This window comes from Tenebrio molitor, chromosome X (genome assembly GCF_963966145.1).
Source record: "Tenebrio molitor chromosome X, icTenMoli1.1, whole genome shotgun sequence".
NCBI classification, from domain to species: Eukaryota; Metazoa; Arthropoda; class Insecta; order Coleoptera; family Tenebrionidae; genus Tenebrio; species Tenebrio molitor.
This window is the reverse complement of record NC_091055.1, coordinates 3,735,073-3,755,680: the sequence shown is the minus strand read 5'-3', so window position 1 is coordinate 3,755,680 and position 20,608 is coordinate 3,735,073. Positions and strand designations below refer to the sequence as shown.

Sequence of the window (20,608 nt, the reverse complement as noted above, 5' to 3'; positions counted from 1 at the left end):
TCAGGCTTTTGTTAAAGCTTCGAGCCATTATCGTATATTAAAAAAAATCGAATTGTATCAGCACCCCTATAGAACGGACAATTGAAGCAGCCTTGTATCATATGATATCTAAAAACGGCGCTTTTTGTCCCTCGGAATATATGTTAGTATCGGTCGGTTAACCACATGAATAATTCATTAATCTTGTTGCATTATTTAAAAACCGAAATTGAAAAATAACTAAATCTAATTTTTCGACTCGATTAGTGGTGCGGTTAAGGTTCACTCACCGACCGCTTCAATCTAACTTCGGTTGCTGTGTACAGATGGTACTTAAGGGTGCTTTAAATATTTATGTGTAAATGGAATTCATGGTCTCAATAATAAAAGGCAAAGCCAAGTGATCGTCTGAGATTTTGAGTTTCAACACATATTGTCTTTGATGTGTTTTCCCTCGGCACATTTATCATTCTCTTTTGGAGGTCATCCACTTTAGATTTTGCATTTCTCAAACTTTATAACTTAATATGTAAAATGCAACTTACAATTAATCCTTCTCGTCCGTTTTTCCCAACCTCTCACCAATTAAACAACCGTTCCATCCGGACTCTTCACTCGTCCTTTCCAAGCAAATAAAAAAAATACAGGATTATTATTAAATGTTCCTAACATCGTAGTGTGCTGTGGAAATTTGCAATTCGCAGTGTACGTATACTATTAAAGAAAAATGAACGTGTTTAATTGGTTGCCTAAAACAGAGAGCTTTAAAGTAATATAATTTAAACTCGCTAAACTCTAATTGACACTTTGAAAAATAACTTTACAAATCTCTATGCATATGAATATAAATCGGAGAGAACTACGATGTTAAAAACATTTATGATGCCTCTTAATTTCTATGATAAAAATTTTAAATTACTGTTATTATTTTGCTTTTGGTCAGGCGTCAAGGATTACATTTTCACACCAATGTACCTGTACAAACCGTGTCATGTACAGTTTATGGCACGCCCTAAAGATCGTCGGAAATGAAATTTTCTCAATTTCCTATGACCTGTAACGAAGTCTGCATTATTTGACATTGCACACATGACCGTGCTTACCCTCATCAATTTTTAATTCATCACGGGAATATTTTATTGCAAAACTGAATAGCCTTTCATTAATTAAACGGTGTTAATTGAATTTTGCCTTTATTTCAGGTAACCTAAATTGCAAGCTTTTATTGTGGATATTTCCCATAATGTTGTTCAACGCGCTGCGGTGAATACCTCGAAACACAGATTTTGTGTATCCATTACAATTACTATCTAGTAGATTATTAGGAACAGTAAGTTCAAATTATAAAATCACAAGGACGCTTAAAACCAAAGCATAAGTGTACTACAATTGTTTATACCATGTATCATCTAATTTAAATGAAGACTGACATTGTTTAGGAAAACATTCATTTCTAACATAATCTACTTCTCGAAAGGAGAAATGTGCAATCTACTGCGTAGTTTAGTTGGTCGCTTTGGGTTACAAATAGACCACCTGATACCAAAATCATCAATTTCTACCAAATACAAATTTAAACGCCGTTTGCATCATAGATTTGACTCTGGTAAATATTTAATTGTGGTTGGCAATCACATACCAAACCCACAAATGGTCTCGCAACGAAATCTATTTCTGTTGCTTCATTCTCTTGTGTTAAGTACATAGATACTTCTCGTGCCTTAAATTACTGAAAAATATTTCATGCAGGATTGACACAGTCTCGTTTGATTTTTCTCAGTTATTTAGCCACGACAGATCTAAAATATATGATGCAGACGAACTGTCAACCTAGTAGGGCAATTGTGCCGGATAGGCAGCGTCCAAAACTGACAACGCATCTAGTACAACTGTTCCAACATAAACGATTACGATTTTTGTTGAAAATGAATAAAATATATTTGGCTGGGAATACTATAGCTATTCAATATTTACGTAGAAGCACAAAATATCAAATACATGTAGCTTTTGTAGCGTCCGAAAATGTTACAGTAGTACAAGACTTGTACTAAAATTCAGGAGTGTAGACTTTGTAAATATTTCATAACATTTGTTTTGTAAAAATTGAGTGTGATTATTATACATCAAATGAAAATATTGGAACAATTTTTTTTTTACTGAAAGAACGAGGTATAAAATTGATCTTGGTTTGTTTACCAAAGTGACAGACACCACTCAAAGCAATGTCTAGATTCGATCCATTCTACAAAAATTGCAATATTTAATCTTCTTAATTTTACACGAGGACGTAAAACCGGTTTTAGATTTTTGTTCTTCGTCTAGAACAAGAATCTAAACCTGCGGTAGAGCTAGAACCGGTTTCGGATTCTTGTTCTTCGTCTAGAATAAGAATTTAGAATAGGTTTTAGCCCTGTCTGATCTAGAATTTGTTCACCTCCCACTCACGAATATTGCAGTTTTTCATCTCATACATTTCTGTCTTCGTCATCGTCAAAATCTGTGTAATATGTGTGCAACAACTAACTAGCTGACTAGGGTATATACATAGATATGGCGTATTACCGAGCCGCACTACTTCCCTTAATTTGCACTTTGTATCATAAAATTTTTTGTACTGGATAGGCTGACGTAACTTTTTAGACATTGCTTACAAATTTATTGTGTACCTACGATTTTTGTAAATGCCTTATCTTGAAACGTTACCCGTTCTTCTCTACTTTAAAACTGACAGGGTATTAGAGATTTTAGTAAAGTACTGATATTAAAAAACTTATTTTCATTTGTTGTATATGAAATTGTTTTAACGATAAATTATTGTTAATTAATAATAACGATAGTTTGAGGTAGACTACACTCTGTTAAGAAGTACGTAATATAATTTGTGAATTAGTGAAAGGTGTTTTACTTTTCAATGTGCCAAATTTAATATTTTAATATATACGTACATATACTGTATACATACGCTAATGATTTATGTTGGAGAGTTATTTTCTTGTGGTAAATTGTTGTAGATAAATGATGTTTCGCTGCAGGTATAAAAATTATGTTTGAAAATAAGATGAACTATAAGATTGAAATTGTATTTGCATATATAAACATTGTATTGAAAATGTATATAATAAAGATATATAGATATTTAACGCCTTTCATTTAAATTTGAATGAATTTGAATACTAAATAAGTTTATTGTGCATTTGTAAAAAAAAGATTAAATTGTGCCATGGAGGAATTGTCAAGTTCTTATCGCTCCTTTTCCTGTCTTACTTGCTTTTAATATTTTTATTGTTTATTTTCAACTTCGAAAATTTACATTTCCATAAAAGGAATCACTGGCTTTTTATTTACTCACCTTTTCAACGTTAAAATGTAAATGTCGCGTTTAAAATTACAACTCCTAAAAACTGATAAATCGTTTCGTGCTTCCGGCGCACCCAAAAAAATCATAATTGCACAATATAACAAACATTAATCAACATTTAATATCTTAATCAATACCGAGAGATGGAAATTTCTCGATAATTGTCCAGAGCAACCGAAATTTCTACCAGAAATCACAGGTAAGTCGTCTAAAATACCTCTTCATTTCTTCGTAATTTGTTCTGGTATTTAGAAAGTTAAAAAAATACATTGACTAAGAAAAAATTCAAAAATTATTGAGCAATCCTTTACAAATATTTTAAATTTTAAAAAATCGCATTGTTATGTTAGATTGAAATCTGTAATAATGTAAACAGTATTACGTCGTGTGGGGTCTTGCCTCATCTTGTCGCTTTTGCGGAGGAGAGCTAACCGAATGTTTGAAGGTATTTTCAAATGAAACTGATAACAATAAAATATAGAATTGCCGTTTCATCTCTTAATAACTTCAGTTTTCTTATTTGATCGTAAAATAAAACAGACAACTTTATCGACGAAACGAATAAAATTTGATTCGATAACAAAATTCGAGTAATAAAACCGAAAAAATATTACAAAATTAATTCAGACAGCTTACAAGATGGGCATTTATCATGGTGAATCCGACGGCAAATTATGAATTTATTAAGTTTTAGGTAATGATGAATGGAAACATCTCCGCTTTCTAAGTCTCATATTCCAGGTTCTTGCAGTTTTTTGGGCGAGCTTCGCAGTTAATTATCCGGAAATGGCTAATCTGAAAAATTCGATGTAAATATTTGCACAAAATCAACAAGAAATTTTCAACTTACCCTTACTCTCACACTAATTATTGTCAGATGTGTAAACGTTGCCGATTGGAATTTTTTCCAGCGAATTGAATAAAGAAACTGCAGTTTTTATTTAACTTAGAGATGTGAACATAAAGCAGCTTTTGTGTCGACAACGTAACGATCTGGTGGCAAGTCTGTAGTAGATCTTTTAATTAAAGTGCTCTGTGATGAATTGTGATTGACTCGAGTCTGAATGGGCAAATAATGCCCTTTGACCCCCAGATCTAGTAGAAAATTCTTAATAAAAACGTATGCGCGTACGTGTTAACGATTTCAGCACAAAGGCGTCACAGTTGATGGAGCCATCACAAAATTCCTCCAACTCTAAATGTTGTCATTATCAATCAACTTCATCTTCTGAATTCAAAATTAACATTTAAATCCTTCAGAAGCCAAGTCGGATTATATTGGCTTTCTTCGCATTGAGCTTACACCGATCTAAATGACATACCAAAAGTTCACATTGCCTTTTGGAGAGGTAAAGTAATTGCAATTCCGTCGGCTTTTAAAACCGTTCAGTTAACGTTCACTGTGGCATGTGTTTACCGGTTCCTTTACGTTAACCTGTGACAGTTGACAAATGAAATATGAGAAGTACGCAGATTACATGCAGCGCCATCTCGTTGAGAACCTACACGCCACAACATGCTCTGTCGCATCTCTAACCGTAAAAATATTCAATTGAATTTTTAATCACCGACAAATAATGGATTTTTCCGGAAAAAAAGATTTCGTTTAAACGACAGGATGTGTTGTCGTGACGATTCTTAAATTTTTGGCCGAACGTAACAGACGTAAGTTAAAAGTGTTCGATGTGACACAGGTAAATATGCATATTAAACTCCATTTCAATTGAATTGGCATAAGGGGTGGCTGGGAAATTCAAACTTCTGTTGGCAGCCTGCTTGCAGTGTTTTGGTATTTCTTTATTTACAGTACTGCATGTCAGTAAGTTATTGTCAACGTCGAGAGCTAAAATGACATTTATTAAATCGCGTTTAAATATGTATAATTTACAAATTTCATTTTCTACCTTGCTATTTGTCAGTAAAATATGGTGATAAAACTGACAAATCTAGTTACTTTTTGTGTAAAGTACCATTTACATTTAAAGCGCTGTTTACAGATCATGGTCTGGTCTTATGTCAATTTCATTGACAAGGAGTTTACTGTCAAACTAGATTACATTCAGCGCCATCTAGTGGAGAGATGCTAGAGCACGGTGTGCGATGCAGATTTAACATAAAAATATTTTATTTTGTCGAGTAAAAAAGGAGAATTAAAAAGTAATTTATGTCGGGTAATAAAATGAATTATTAATTAAAAAATTAAATAGTGGAATTAATTGAAATTTGTGGGAGTAAGGTTTTTCATTAGCAAATGGTCGTGATTTAAATGCAATTTGAGATAATGAGGGTCGTGCGGTTGTAAATCTTCTATAAACAGTCTTGCAGGTCATATCTGGGATGCAAATACGATAATTCTTCAATTTGGTAAGTGGGCCGCGCGGGGGTGCAGAAGTTGAGTTATCTGCAAATCAGGAGTCTGCAATAAAATTTAAAAAAGATGAGTTTTGGAAGTGGAACAATAAGGGATATTAAATAAATGGAACGTTTTCTGATAAAAATAATGTTTGGAAAGTGCAATTTATTTCGAAGAACGACTCTATAAATTAGATATTAAAAAATTTATCATATCCGAGTAAAACTTTCAAATAATAATTAAGTCTAAATGGGTCGAAATCTGGTTTCATTGGTAATTTCGTAAAGTTAGTTAGAAGTAGTGGTCGTAACGGAGGTATTAAGCCGCCTGGGGGTGCGCTGAAGCGCGCCCTTGTCCAGATTACACTTTCAATATTTATGTAAACTAAACATTGAGCTCGTTTTAGGTGAATGTGAGACTGAAGTTGTAGTAATTGGCTCTTAAATGGTCGCAAACACCCGCGGCCCCTTTTTCGCCTTTCACGTCTCCAAGAAATTCGCCTCCGAAAAGCGGAAACATTATTTTATCTCGGTTTGGTGATTCATTAGCGACGGACAGGGTGACCTCTCAATTTAGTTTCATTCGGGGGCGAAATTGTTTGAGTTGGTCATAGGAGCCGGATACTTTTGTGACTTGCAGATCTTATTCTCGTATGCAAAAGGTGCTCTAGGTGCTTTACGCAAAGTAGAAGTTACCGCTATGTAAACTACGTTGGTAAACTTGGGATGTGTACTCTGTTCCCGCTTTGGTCGAACTGCGATACAATCAGTTAAGCTTACTCAAGGGATAAAGTAGCTAACTTTTCAAAGAACACTGTTTATTAGCTAATTTAAGCAGGTGAGATAGAATCTTTGAACCTTACCTGCTCTAATCACACAAACTTTACATCATCCTGCTGACTGTCCTTAATTTTCGTCGCTCCTACAATAATCCCAAGCCAAAAACTAACCAACATTTACTCAAATTAACGAGCTAATTAGTCGACATTTTCGGTTCGTACAGACACGCTACAGAGCGGGACGCCCGACAGAATTATTAAATTCCGATGACATTCCTTTAAAATCAACAAATCTATCATCACTGCACGTAAACCCAAAACCCAAATTACACTACAGGAATAGTTAGCCTCCGGTTTGTGGCGTCCTATTCAAATCCTAATTTGGGACTCAGGAATGAATCACACTTCTGCTATTTCGCCATCGACTGCCACAATTTAATGAAATTTGTTCAAAATTTACCTTGCAAATTAACCGCAACCTTTAAATACATATTTACAATAACACAACCCCGATCCCGCCACAAACCTTGCTCTTTTAACGATCATGTATTATTTATCCCATTCACTACAATTTTATTTCTATGATAATCAGAACGAATCGATGCGGATTTTACAATTTTTTTACGTCCCCCAAAAAAATACCTACACATTTCACGAGATTTTTTTTCTTTTTTAAATCGAGTTAAAAATCTTGTCACGAGAACAAAGTGTAATAAAAATATTTTCAGTTTACTGACTCATTTGTTCATCTGGTGTTCGTTAAGTAACCTAATATAATGGCCATGCTTCGCTGGATTCTCACGATTCGTTACCAATGATCCAGGTTTGCTGCTATTCCAACATTTTTGTAATATTTAACACGTTCCTCTTCGTCATAACGGCGACAGTTTAACTCAAATAAAATATTAACTTAAATAAAATGTCACAGATTTCACAGGTGAGTTCACTACGTACACTCGAAACCACATGTTTATTATTGATCAGTGTCGGATGCTTCACCATCTTTAATTAATTACCTCCAAACGGGAAGCGTTTGTCATTTTACCACAGAGAATTTCATTTGACCAATCGTAAATAATATTCACCGAATAAATTGTTAAATATATATATATATATATATATTAAGCCCTTTATTCCCGGCTGGGACATAGGGAAGAAACAAATTTTCTCCATTCGTTTCTGTCTCTCGCAATATACCCCATCTCTGCCACAGATTTATTGGTCTCCCTCAGCGTGGATCTCTTCCAAGTTTCTTTTGGTCGTCCGATCTTCCTTCTCCCTATTGGGTTCCAGTAGAGTGCTCTTTTACATATCTCTTTGTCGTCTTTTCTTAACGTGTGCCCCATCCATCCCAATTTCCTTTTCCTAATTTCGTGTGCTATTTCTACTTGTCCGGTCTTCATCCATAATTCTTCATTGGTTATAGTGCGGGGCCACCAAATTTTCAATACAGTTCTTAAGCATCTGTTTATGAATACTTGGAGTTTATGTCTTATGCCTTCTGTCACTGTCCAGGACTCACATCCATATAATAGAACAGGTTTCACCATTGACGAGAAAATTTTGAGCTTTGTTTCTGTAGTAGTACTGCTGGATCGCCAAATTTTGCTTAGTCTTACAAATACACTACGTGCTTTTGAAACACGTGAAGTTACATCCTTCAGGACTCCTTCCTCCCCTGATATTATACTTCCAAGATATGTGAAATCCTCCACCTCTTCTATGATTTCAGAGCCTACTTCTATACTTGTTGCTGCCTTTGTGTTCAAGCGCATGATCTTCGTCTTGATTTTATTAATTTTTAGACCCGCTTTTTCAGACGTTCTACTTAGGTGATCAATTTTTTCTTGTAGTTGTTTCCCATTCTGGGAGAGTAGGCATATGTCGTCGGCAAAATCGAGATCTTCTAGGTTCTCCTCAAAGGTCCACATTAATCCCCTTTTCTTATCTTGGACTGTTGTTTTTAGGACTTCGTCAATAACCACTAAAAACAAAAGTGGCGAAAGGATGCAGCCCTGGCGGACCCCTGTACTGGTCTCGAACTCTTCGGATAGTGTACCCTCATGCAATATCCTACATTTGTAGCCATTATATCCCTCTTTAATAAGATTGACAAACTTCTGGGGAAGGCCTTTATTCGTAAGTGCTGCCCACATACATTTTCGGTCTATGGAATCGAAGGCCCTTTCATAGTCTACAAAGAGAAGGTATAGGGGAGATTGATACTCCATCGATTGTTCTACTATTATCCTCAACGAAACAATCATATCTCTACATGCTTTTCCCGACCTGAAACCACTCTGTTCTTTCCGTAATTCTTTATCTAATAATTTTACTATTCTATTTAATATTATCTTGTTGAAGGTCTTGCTAACAATGCTGAGTAGTGTTATACCTCTCCAACTGCTGCAGAGTTTTAAATCACCTTTCTTTGGTAGTTTTACAACCACTCCGGTCTTCCATTCGTCAGGGAATACTTCCTCTATCCATACTCTTCTAAACAGTGGTAACAACATTTTTGCAGTGGTGTCTGTGTCGACTTTAAGCATTTCACTTCTGATTTGGTCAATCCCTGGTGCCTTTCCATTCTTACAGCTTTGTATTGCTTCCTTTAATTCCTCAATAGTTGGTGGTTCTGTATTTATTTGCAGCTCTGGTTGTTTCGCTGTTGTTAGAGCGTCTCTATTAGTTCTCGCCATGTTCAAAGTTTCTTTAAAATATTCTGTCCACCTTTGTAATTGTTCTTCGGTTGTAGTTAAAACTTTACCATTTTTATCCTTAATTAATTTTTGTGATCTTTTGGTTCCACTTATTCTTCGGACATTATTAAATAGTGTTCTTGTGTCTCCCCTCTCAGCTGCCTTTTGTGCTTCTTGTGCTATGCTCTCCATGTGTGCTCTCTTGTCTCTTTTTATCTTCTTTTTAATATCAGCTGCCACTTTTGAATATTCTTTTTGTATCTGGTCGTAGTTCTCTCTCGTTTTTGCTGATAGTCCTCTTTTCTTTAATTCTCTTCTCTCTTTAATTTTATTCCAAGTGTCTTGGCTCATCCATTCTCTTTTCTTGCTTGATTTATACCCGAGTACTTGCTTGCTAGTTTCCAAGAATGCGTCCTTGCAATGCTGCCAAACATCTTGTATTCCTTTGTTGTCATAGTCTATGGATGCCTCTTTCTCCCTCAACATGTCTATAAATCTCTCTTTGAACTTCTCTTTGTTTAATTTTTGTATATCAAAAATCTTCGTCACTCTAGGTTTATATTTCTTCTTCATGACTTGTAGCTCAGCTCTAATTTTTGCAACTACTAAGTAGTGATCTGTTTCAATATCAGCACCCCTTTTATTACGTGTATCAAGTAGGTTATTACACCAAGCTTCACTTATGCATATGTGATCAATTTGGTTTTGGACTTTCTTATCGGGAGATACCCAAGTTATTTTATGACAGTTTTTATGTTTAAATAGTGTTCCTCCAATCTTGAGCTGATGCAGTCCACAGAGCTCCACCATCATTTCACCATTCTCATTTTTTTCTCCTATACCATTTTTGCCCATTATATCTTCTAGTCCATTGTTGTCTGTACCAACTTTAGCATTGAAGTCACCCATCAGCAGGACGATATCTTCTTTAGGAATAGATCCCATTGTGCGATTCAGTGTGCTATAAAAGACCTCTTTATCTTCAATATCGGCAACATTTGTAGGGGCATAACACTGTACAACTGTAAAATTGTTATTTTTCATATTTATCCTCGCTGTGATAATTCTATCATTAACTGGTTCCCAAGATATCAGTGAGTCTCGAACTTTGTTATTCAGAATTATTGCAACTCCATTCATATGTTCCCCAGTTGTCTCGTCTTGGCCTGAATATATTATCTTGTATCTGTCCACTGAAATTTCACCCACACCTTTCCATCTTGCCTCGCTTATTCCCATTATTTCCACCCCATAGTTTTCCATCTCATGTAGAGCTTGCCTGAGTTTTCCAGCCTGGTACAGGGTTCTTACGTTCCACGTTGCTACTAGAATTACCTTATGCTTCCTGTGTTTTAGCTTTGTTTCGGTTTCATTGATTTGCTGGTTTAAGGTGAGGAGGTAATCACTCTTCTGCACCCGAGAGTCTTCCTGACCTGTATCTATTAAGTTTTCTTCCGTATGTGTGTCTTCAGTTTTTCTTGTTACTTTTCCTTTTCTATACCTTTTACGTAGCCGGGTCGTTATCATATCGAATCCATCTGGGAGTTCTCTTAGTTTTTTGAAACGAGTTTGTGGTTCTTTTTGTCCCATTCCATAATCTGTCCATTTATTTCAGCCTTTTGGTATCTCACTTTGGCTGCAGCGCCCTTTTTCCGTTCTTCTCGCGCTATATCCCTGATTTTCTTTTGTATTGCCATCTCCTCTCTAGTCAGCTCCGATTCAATGTACATGTCTTTTCCTTTCAGTACCTTTTTTGTTTTTAGTATTTGGATTTTACTTTCCCAGTCTGTGAGTTCTACTACATATTTTTTGACCCCAATTCTGTAGGCCTTGTTCACGCCAGCTTTTACATTTAGTTCTTCATTTAGTATGCGAGCAACAGCCTCTTTTAATTGCTTACTTTCTTTCGTGTTTATTTCTATTCCAGTGACTATTATGTTATTGCGGATCCTTGTCTTCTCCATCATTTCAATTTTATCTTCGGTTTCTGCTAATTTTTTATTCATTTCATTTTTTTCTCTGGTCCATTCTCTTTCCACTTTACAAATCTTCCCATTTAAATCTTCTACCTTTTTCCTATTTTGTCTCGCTTCCGTTTTCAAAATATTTATATCATCTTTTATTTCCTCGATGTCCTCTTTAATCTCCCTTTTGAATTTGGTCATCTCCTCCTTAAAGTCTTGACTCAGTTGTTGAATCATCGTTTTGATTTCTTCCATCTTCGTGTTCTGTTGTTGTCTGTTTATCTCTGTTTTAGTCGGCGTACGATCTATTACTTTACTCCTTTGGAATACTCGTTCTTCGTTTGTTGGCGAGTCGTGTTCCGGCTTGTCTCTTTTATTTCCTTTCTTCTTCCTTTCTTGTTCCGCAACGTCCATGTGTGATAATACAGTATTTTGGGTTGTCTATCTACGTGGCGCGAGATAGCAGCACAGCGAATCGACTTCTCGGACTTTGCACTATCAGCTAACCTTAATAATATTTCGACAAATGTTGATTTATATCTGTCACTCTATATAGGCACCAAAATTTCTGTATTTTATACCTAACTTCCTTCCTGGATTGTCTCCAGTCTTTTTTTTGGATTGATATTCACTTATTTTCTGTTTAATCGTGCAATTTCGATATTCACTTCTTATCATAACACAGGCCAAATTGTTAAATACTCGACTGAAAAACTTCGGCCACTTCACACAGGACAACAGGATTCATCATAAATGTCTCAGTTCTATTCCTTTCACGACATACATAATATACCTGGTGCTCTACTAGAATAAATACTCCGACACAAATTTTTCTGAAATTACAGGGTGTCTCAAAATTCGCGAATTTCGAATTCAGAGCGTGGTACGGAAGGATCCAGTGGAGCTCGAAAAATACTTAGAAAAAAAAATTCGCTCTTCCTGAAGAAGATATAAGCACTTTAATTTTGTTCAATACATAGCAGCCTTCAATCCACAGTGACAAAATGCTATTATAGCTACGTTGCCGTTCCATTTTTAAGAAAACTTACAAAAATTTAAGATTTTGTTACTCCAAACTAAAGCCATTCTTCAAAAAATTGTTTTACGTTTTTTTTTGAAGAAAACGCAGTTCAAAGAGTGCACCTTCAGACCAATGTATCTTTGTGAGGGGAGTTCCGATTTTTTTTAAATTTCCATATTTGGACTACTGAAGTGATCCCCTACAACGCTCTGCATTCGGAATTCGCGAATTTTGGGACACCCTGTATATTTAAAAAAAATTGACGGTGTGCTGACGTGACAAGCGACCAATCGAATTTGGTCGAAGCGGATTGGACGCTTGAAATCTCACAAATAAATCGAAAAATTTTGGTTTGTGAGCGTAATCGCAGGACGAAACGAAATTTATTCGTTGTCGTTTCCTAACAAGGAAATAAGCAATAAAAATTCCATAAATATGTTAACCAAGTCCTTGTTTTGTATTTGTGAAGTAATCATTATTGTAGAATTATAATAAAATTAATTGTTGAGTTGAGTTTTCATTTACTTAAATATAATTGAAGTTGATTAGGTAATCGGAGGTCTCAAGATCTCGAGAGATGAGTTAAAATTGCTACTCTTATGGAAAAAATAAAAAAATGAGCTACGGGTCTTCCATTTGAAAGAATGAGTCTGCAGATAAAACGTGCACCTTTATTTTCAAAATAAGTGTGTATATTAAAGCCAATGGTGAAAAAATATGTCTCTAAGCGAAATTGGGCAATTTTCTATAAAAATGTTTGCGTACGAGAAAGCATAAAATTACAATAATAAAAAATGTGAATGAAATTAATTGTAAATAATTTATTGAGTAAGTACAGACCGTTGGAAAACCCTGTATTGTTACGGCACAATAAGAGGATGATCTAAATAATTTTATTATCATTTATTTATAAATATTGGAATATAATGTAAGACATATAAAATTACAATAGATTTACTTTACTTGTATTGTAATTTATTTATGTATATATTTTTGTTGATTTTGGTGAATAATAAAATACATACGTGCCCTAATTCCGTTTAGTTCTCTACATGTGTAATGATGTTTGAAAAGTGCTCGTGTAAAAAAATAGCACATTGAAAATTACTAATTTCCTACAATTGTACTGTCATGATGCACCAGAATATCTCGCTACTTGTAACCACCATTTTACTGTATAATTAATAGAATTTTTATAATAAATGCTTTAAAATAACTACACATTTAACATTCATAAACTCCCTAATAGTGCAAATTCGATACATATTTTAATAGCTGACAACAAAGTTTGACACATTACACGTTGTTCAATAGAAGAATTCATTAATTTCCAAACAAGATTATTGCAACAAATGTGGAAATTATTTAAATAACATGCACTATAACAGATCTTATTTTAAAGTAAGAATTATCTATAAGGTGAAAATTGAATTGTTTGGTGTCCTTAAGTACTTCCGGATTTTCAGTACAGTATCCTCGAGAAGCCTGTGATGATCATTATTAGTCCGGGCAGCACCAGGAAATTAGATTCCCCTAAAACATTCTATTATCAATACTCTCTGATTGCTTCTTTTTCTTTAATAATAAATTAAACTAGAATATTTTAACTCGACTCGAAAATTCTACACAACAAACCAACACGAATTTACAAATCAATACACCTAAAAAAATTGACAATCTTGTTACGTACAAACTTTTTCTTATACTCTGCGCCACCTCTAGCAGATATTGTTGCTGTCAATTTCTTTTACCCGTGAAAAATGAAAAACTTGATTTGTTCCTTGTGGGGTGTTTCGACAGTAAAAATATAGTTAAAAAATTATTATCCTTCGAGGAACAGACCGTCAGTTTTTTCATCCGATGTACGATTTTTTCTTCTAATAAATTACAGTTTCTTAACAAGCAGTGACGTTTTGAGGTTGTAATTACGGAAGCACATATTTTCAAGCAATGCAACAATGCTACCGATAAAATCAGTGGTAAGTATATATTTTTCCGCGATAAGCAGCAACCACAGCATTATCCACTGCGGTTGATTTAATTAATGTGTAGTTATCGCAAAACATTTTGCAGCAGACTAAAAACCTTTGAATTCGAAGATTGCATATAATTAAACTGAAATTAATACTTGCGACGAATCGATACCAAAGCTGTAATTTTATGTATGCAGATTGTCCTGCAATTCCACAAGACTTACGGCACGTTTCGACCCGTCTGGAAAATCACTCTTCAATTCCTCCACATCGGCGTGCTTTTGTTTCTTAAAGGCACAAAAGAAATCGAAATATTGCAATACATTCTGTGTATCAGCGCAACAATCACGCCAAAGGGAAAAAGAACACGCACACGCAACAAAGCTACTCAATTTTTTTTTGCATAAATATTTTATGCGCCGGGTTCCACAAAACTGGATCATTTCGACTAACCAGCTGGAGATTTCGTATAATTTGTTGTTTTGTTTTGTTGTAAAGAAGTGAATGACTCTTGACATTTAAAATTATCGATCACGAAGAGAATTATTTTACCTCCACAAGCTCCTGTCGGCGTTATCGGTAGTCCTTCTTCACACACGCATATCTTCTCGCCGGGGGCAAAAATTGTTTTATTCCTCTCCTGCGCCAAAAGACAACGAGCGTTCTCTACGCAATCTGTTTCAGCGCTGCACAAATGATTTGCTCCTAAAACACATATTTTAATCAATAATTATTTTTACCATGACGGTTCAACGTACGAATTTATGTTTAATTCATACCCTAAATAAAGTGTGTGAATATTAATTGGGGCCCTATTATTAAAATTAATCGGAACTCGTGCACCAGCAAGGAAGACAAAACTGCCCGTTCGGAAGTTCTCGTCCGGAGGTGTTTCGTGCTTAATTCCAGATAATTTACGTTTTTAGGCTTTGGTGCGTGTTTATATTAAGTTATATCTATTAGAATTAAGTTGCTCATAAATTTCTCGACTTATCTTGAGTATTTTTAAATAATATCCCCGTTATCTGTGGAGCTTTAAAAAAAAATCAAACCCTCCTGTGGCGTGTCACACTTAAATAAGAATATTTCCCCCTTATTAGCACTATTTTTATCAAAATTACAGAATTTCGAATCAATACGAACAAGTAACGTTTAACTCAATCCGACGTACACCCTCCACTTCTGCGTCTTTTCATATACATATTTTCGCGTTTTTTAACTGATCTCGAGCTGTCATCTTCAGGGCGGCAAAAATGTTAAAATTTGATTTGCCACAGTCGGTGGCCAAGAAAAGTTCGCGTAAATAACTTCGATTTAAAGATGACGGCTCTGGACAACTTGTTATCTACGATTCTGACCGACGAACGACTTTTCGTTGCTTTGAAAGTGGAGTTTTTGCAATTCGCCAACGTGTATTCGTATAAATTTACATGTTACTGCAAGCAAACAAGCAAGCTATTTACACGTAAAAATCAACAATCAAACAATGCCACAAAAACGAGAAATTTATGTTAAATTATTAATAAGCGATGCAAAATTCGACCAAAAGCGAGGTTGTTGTCGACGCACAGAGTTGTCGTTAAAATCGGAGTGATTTTGTATTTTCAAAAAACAATGAAAATTTTCATTTGCGAAACGAAAAACAGCAGCTCTGCTGAAAATGTTTCTGTCGAAGTTATACCACGCGACGTAAAAATTTAACTAGAATAAGTAGACTGTGATGTAGACACGCAAAAAGTGTAATAGTAGCCAATAATAACAATTTGATCTGCTTTGATAATGAAACAAACGTTCCTAAAGCCATCAAAGTTACCTATGAAAAACAAAACTCAGCGTCTTAGCTTAATTCCTGCAATTTTTATTGGAATACATGTTATTATGGAACTGTCACTTGCTCACTACAAAGTAAGCTTCAAGGATATTTTTTTACGGTTTAAAGAAAAAACCATCTTGTGGAAAACAACATAATACTGTTTAGTACTAGTAATAAATTAATAAATAACAATTAGTCACAAGAATCATAATATTATTATCTGAAAAAGAAACCTGCAGCGTGATCTGATCATTAACATATACATAACAATATTATTAATTGTTATGAAGTAATCATAATTCCTTTGAAAGCACTTCTTTTTTATGTTATTATTAATTTTTTCTATTTTGCACCTTTAATACAGTCATTTATAACACTCAAACGGATTTCGAAAAGGAATTCTTTTCGATAGAGGTTTCAGGAACATTTACTTAAATTTTTTATGTTGGCAGTGACTGGCAAAACTTGAATTTGTCGTCGAGTTACCAGTGTTACCAACCCTTTATATTTGCCAAATAAAATTTTCCTAGCATTATGTTTTCAACTTTTTTTTTTATGATGATAGTATAGCGTATAGTAGTTGAACCCCCCGTATATTATCATTATTTATAAAATGTTTAGCCTGTAAACATTGATATACAGGGTGTTAGGTAAATGTCCTGCCAAACTTTAAAGAGAGCATCAGAATGCTGATCAGATACAAAAAGTTCTCAGTCGTTTTTGGCTCAGCTGCACAGTTCATTTTAAATCTGTTGACAAAAAAAGTACACCAACTCGTTGAGAACCACTGAAAAGTGTATTATTGCAGTCACTACTACCGTAAAAAATTTAAATAATATCCTTGGAAACGAAACTTTTTCTTAATTGTGAATTCTCAAACATTTTTTCCGCACCCCATTTTGAACAAAATTAGCATCCAAATAAAAAATGATAGAGGAAAAATCTACCTAATTTTGCCTCATAACGAACTGTTTACATTTTGGCAGATTATTTACCCAGCACCCTGTATAAAAGCGATCACTTCATTTTTCTTAAAAAAGTTGTTATTCACAATTAGTAGTCACTTACGTAACTTAGGTATGTGTGTTAGTAAAAACCAAGAAGAAAGAATTTAATAATATGTATATTAAAACATGAGTTTTATAAAACTTAATATTAAGACAGGGGTCAGATTTCCAGCACGACTGCCGCAGGCAGGAATGCCTATAAATGACGAGTGTTTTTAAGTTTTATAAAACCAGTTTTTTACCCATTACTTACATGTTTTTTAAAAATAAAATCAATTTTGGTAATTTAGGGAATTTTATGACAGTTGGTGATACTTTTAATTCAAAATTGATATTTAAAATAAAAAATAAATACGAAAAACAATATGGTCAGTTTGAAAAATGGCATTTGACATTTAGTTCAATGTATGTTATACCAACTGAAAACAAGTTTCTAGATTTCAGATGTGTTGATGGTTTATTAACGCATTCTATCTTGTGTTGTTATGTCAATTAACAATGACACAACAATTAAATGCATTCATAAGACGTTTTCAAAATTGTTAATTCGTCAATTGTACTTTTGAATTGTTATCAACCCAGCCTAGAAAGCAAATTTTTAGTTTGTAAAAAAACAACAAAATATCTGTCTCTGGCATTTATATTTTCTGCCGGACTGAGATCTGGGGAGTTTGAAGGTCAAAGAAGTATGAAACTTTTTATGGTTTAAACGCGTAATGGACTTGTAATAGACGAAAAATAAGGTCTAAGATTTAATTTGAATCAGTCGAAATCAAATCTTTTCTTTGGACCATATCAGAAAAAAATGGCAAATATGTGGTACCATTTGAGATAAATCTATCTTATCTATACTCAGAGGTATAGTGTAGAGCAAATCACAGATACTATCCAAAGAAAATAAAAAAATATATGTATGATTTAAAAATTCAAAAACACAAGATAGGTATCTGTTTTCAATTTAATTTTACTCGAAAGGAAATATACCTACATACGAGTTGCTGAAGAAATGGAGAAATATTTTACATGTCCTAAGCGGGCAGTCATTTTCTAAAATGGCGATTCAAAACAATACTACCAAACAATCAACTTCTCAAGATCTATTTAAAAATGGTTTCAAACATTTTCAAAATTGATTCTTAGTTTCACACTGAACATTCTAATTTTGATATATCATCTATATTTTAATATTTCGTTATATTTACTCCTTCGTATACGATCTTGATGTCTAGTAGTACTACTACCACTACTTTTTGCAGTGACAACAAAATCTACCATTCCAAAATTTTCTGTGATTTTTCATTTTGTTAATTAAAAATTGTAAACATTTCTTACAAGAAAATGAAATCTCAGTTGCCAAGGTTATACTGTCTAAATAAATAATCAAATGAATAAAATATGTATGCAAATATGTAATTAAAATACCATATTTTTAAATTTTACATTACAAAAAACTTTATGACAATACATATAACAACTCATAGTTTTTATTTCATCTTATAAAAGGTACTACCAAGTGATTTGATTTTGATAAATTCTTCACTTCACACTTCAACTTTCATGTTTAGTATTTTGAGATGAAAATTGAAACATATTAGTAAATTTTTGATATTTTGATAGTAAATTAAATTGAAACCTTTTATACCTGTTTGATTACAGATAAAGCAAAATGACAGTATGCTAAAATGACAGTCCCATTTGAAAATAAACAACAAATTTTCTATTTTGCTTTCTTCCAAATAAGAATTAGAAAATCGAGCGTTCTAATTCGCAACAAAACAAGTAAAAACAAGTAAAATCCCATTAAAAACTTTTGGAATCTTAAGAGTGCAGTTAGATCTTTAAGAGTTTATAAAGCAGAAGACACGAACTAGGTCTTCGAGTTCGTTGAGTGTTTGTCTTTCTGATGTTAAATTTAGAAAATCTTTGATCATATGGTCAACACATTTTTTGTCCCCACAGAAGATGTTTAGATCGCACTGCAAGTGGTACTACAACACTCAACACACACCACCACACAACACTTGACCGATCTCACCAACAATTAAAATGGGCTCACCTTGTTTCTGGGCATCACATTTTCCATTGTGCGGAACGTCGTTGTTCCCACAAAGACATTTCTCCTTTATACAGGTGGTTCCTTTGATTAGAGAACAGTTCGCCTGGGTGGTGCAGAATTTCGCTTGGGCTGAAACAGGCGTGAACATTTAATTTTTTTACTACGATCTGATCCGGTCAGTCGATTTTGAAAAAAATACCACCAGACAGAAAAATGAAGGCAAGGAAGTAAAGAATCAGAAGCTTGTGCGAAACGATCATGATGAGGGCTGATGAAGTAATACCGATCCAGGAATAGCATATTCGTGCAAAACTTCATCATTTTCTTTATAGTATTTGGAGAAGTCCGTACCAACTGGTTTTTGCTGCTGTTGCGTGCCTTGGATCGGCTTTCCGAATGTTGTGAGTCCGTGAGCGTGGTTGAAGCCAGCCAACACAAGTAGAAGAGGTATGGACACTGTCACATATAGCGCGTTCATCTTGTGAATTGAAAGACTTCAACAAGGTGTTATAATCACAGCCCTGGTCAAAATGCGTTATGGTGCAGAGTGTTGGGTCCCCACCATATGGACGCAAGCGCTTTACTCCTACATTAAGTCAGGCACGTGTGTATAGCATAGAATTAGCGTCTTATGGATGGATCTTAAGCCGATAAGAAAGCCGGCTCTTCGGCGCCTGAAACGTTTCCACACACGCGATCTATTGCGTCATTAACTGCAACCCCTGTTAGCTCCAATTTTACCACCTTTTTATTATATTCCCACCGACCAGACGATTTGTCTATCGCTGATACATCCATCCCGCACCTAATATCTTAAATGCTCACCCCCATCACCGACCAACTTAATCATCGACTGCCCTTCACTTTACTTAAATACCACCATTATTTATAACTCCCCCTACGCCCAACAGAAAAATTAACCCCCATATATATATCTATACATACATGTATACATACATACATATCGCCTAAAAATACACCACAACACTCTCCCCTCAACTTGAACTTCTCCTGACAATAAGAATTATTCCAGACGGGAAAAATCAAACAACTGATAGCGCCCTGACACATTATTATATTTTCTTGAACTCTGTAACCTGAGATAAACTTAAAAAACTTTACACGCGATCATGCGGTATTCTCGGCGAAGTATACTAGTGGCTGGTCAGAATCGATATAATTCATTATTTATTAGGTAATGCATATTGGAGCGGCGACCTTTTGGTATGACACCTGATTAAGACTAACCTTGAAGGCCAGCCATGCCACCACTATTTCAGTACAGGATGTTTTCAAAATAGATGCATAAATGTAAACGCGAAAAATATGAAAATGTCACACGACGAACACTTTTCCACTTCTCCTTGGTGCAATGCTACAAAATCTAATAAACGGTCTGACTTCGAGCATAGCGGACACGGAAATCCTAGATTTTGTTCCACTTTAAGTACAATTTGTTCACTAGTCCACGTCAAGGTGGAAAAATTCAGGATGCGAAGAACACCATTTCTGGTGTAAGTGCCCATCAGGTACCATTTTTGTACGTCGATCCAAATGGTCAAAATTCATTAGTGGAACAGATGATTTTCTAAATCGCGGTCCTAATT

General features: G+C 34.5%; 3 protein-coding genes across 6 annotated transcripts in view; 1 reads left to right on the top strand and 2 right to left on the bottom strand.

The window, feature by feature from the left end:
* The window catches only part of LOC138139739 (neurotrimin-like), a 133,965-nt gene extending 130,851 nt beyond the window's left edge, over window positions 1-3,114 (top strand). For both annotated transcript variants that reach the window (XM_069060187.1, XM_069060188.1), the window contains one exon: window positions 1,182-3,114. In XM_069060187.1, coding sequence (XP_068916288.1) covers window positions 1,182-1,246 — 65 coding nt within the window. In that variant the 3' untranslated portion in view covers window positions 1,247-3,114. The remainder of the gene's footprint in view (window positions 1-1,181) is intronic.
* Window positions 3,115-10,778: 7,664 nt separating this feature from the next.
* LOC138140090 (uncharacterized protein PF3D7_1120000-like) lies at window positions 10,779-11,545 on the bottom strand. Its single transcript, XM_069060797.1, has 2 exons — window positions 10,916-11,545; window positions 10,779-10,871 (listed from the first exon to the last, which is right to left on the bottom strand). The coding sequence occupies exons 1-2, from the start codon at window positions 11,543-11,545 to the stop codon at window positions 10,779-10,781; spliced, it is 723 nt and encodes a 240-aa protein (XP_068916898.1).
* Window positions 11,546-12,953: 1,408 nt separating this feature from the next.
* sosie lies at window positions 12,954-19,876 on the bottom strand. 3 transcript variants are annotated; one of them, XM_069060191.1, is made up of 4 exons: window positions 19,353-19,876; window positions 19,002-19,130; window positions 14,678-14,830; window positions 12,954-13,695 (listed from the first exon to the last, which is right to left on the bottom strand). In XM_069060191.1, the coding sequence occupies exons 1-4, from the start codon at window positions 19,477-19,479 to the stop codon at window positions 13,676-13,678; spliced, it is 429 nt and encodes a 142-aa protein (XP_068916292.1). In that variant the 5' UTR covers window positions 19,480-19,876; the 3' UTR covers window positions 12,954-13,675. The 3 variants fall into 3 exon arrangements, with proteins under 3 accessions (XP_068916292.1, XP_068916290.1, XP_068916293.1); XM_069060189.1 differs by having other exon boundaries at window positions 12,954-13,685; window positions 19,353-19,860; XM_069060192.1 differs by lacking the exon at window positions 19,353-19,876 and adding an exon at window positions 19,201-19,318 and having other exon boundaries at window positions 12,954-13,685.
* Window positions 19,877-20,608: the final 732 nt, after the last annotated feature.

Bases quoted from the DNA above. Each gene is read 5' to 3' on its own strand.
- LOC138140090 (XM_069060797.1), bottom strand. From the start codon at position 11,545: ATGGACGTTGCGGAACAAGAAAGGAAGAAGAAAGGAAATAAAAGAGAC. The intron at 10,872-10,915 runs GTACTGAAAGGA...GGAGCTGACTAG, and splicing joins AAATACTAAAAACAAAAAAG to AGAGGAGATGGCAATACAAA.
- sosie (XM_069060189.1), bottom strand. From the start codon at position 19,479: ATGAACGCGCTATATGTGACAGTGTCCATACCTCTTCTACTTGTGTTG. The intron at 19,131-19,352 runs GTACGGACTTCT...CGCCTGTTTCAG, and splicing joins ACAGCAGCAAAAACCAGTTG to CCCAAGCGAAATTCTGCACC. The intron at 14,831-19,001 runs GTGAGCCCATTT...TATGTGTTTTAG, and splicing joins ATGTGATGCCCAGAAACAAG to GAGCAAATCATTTGTGCAGC.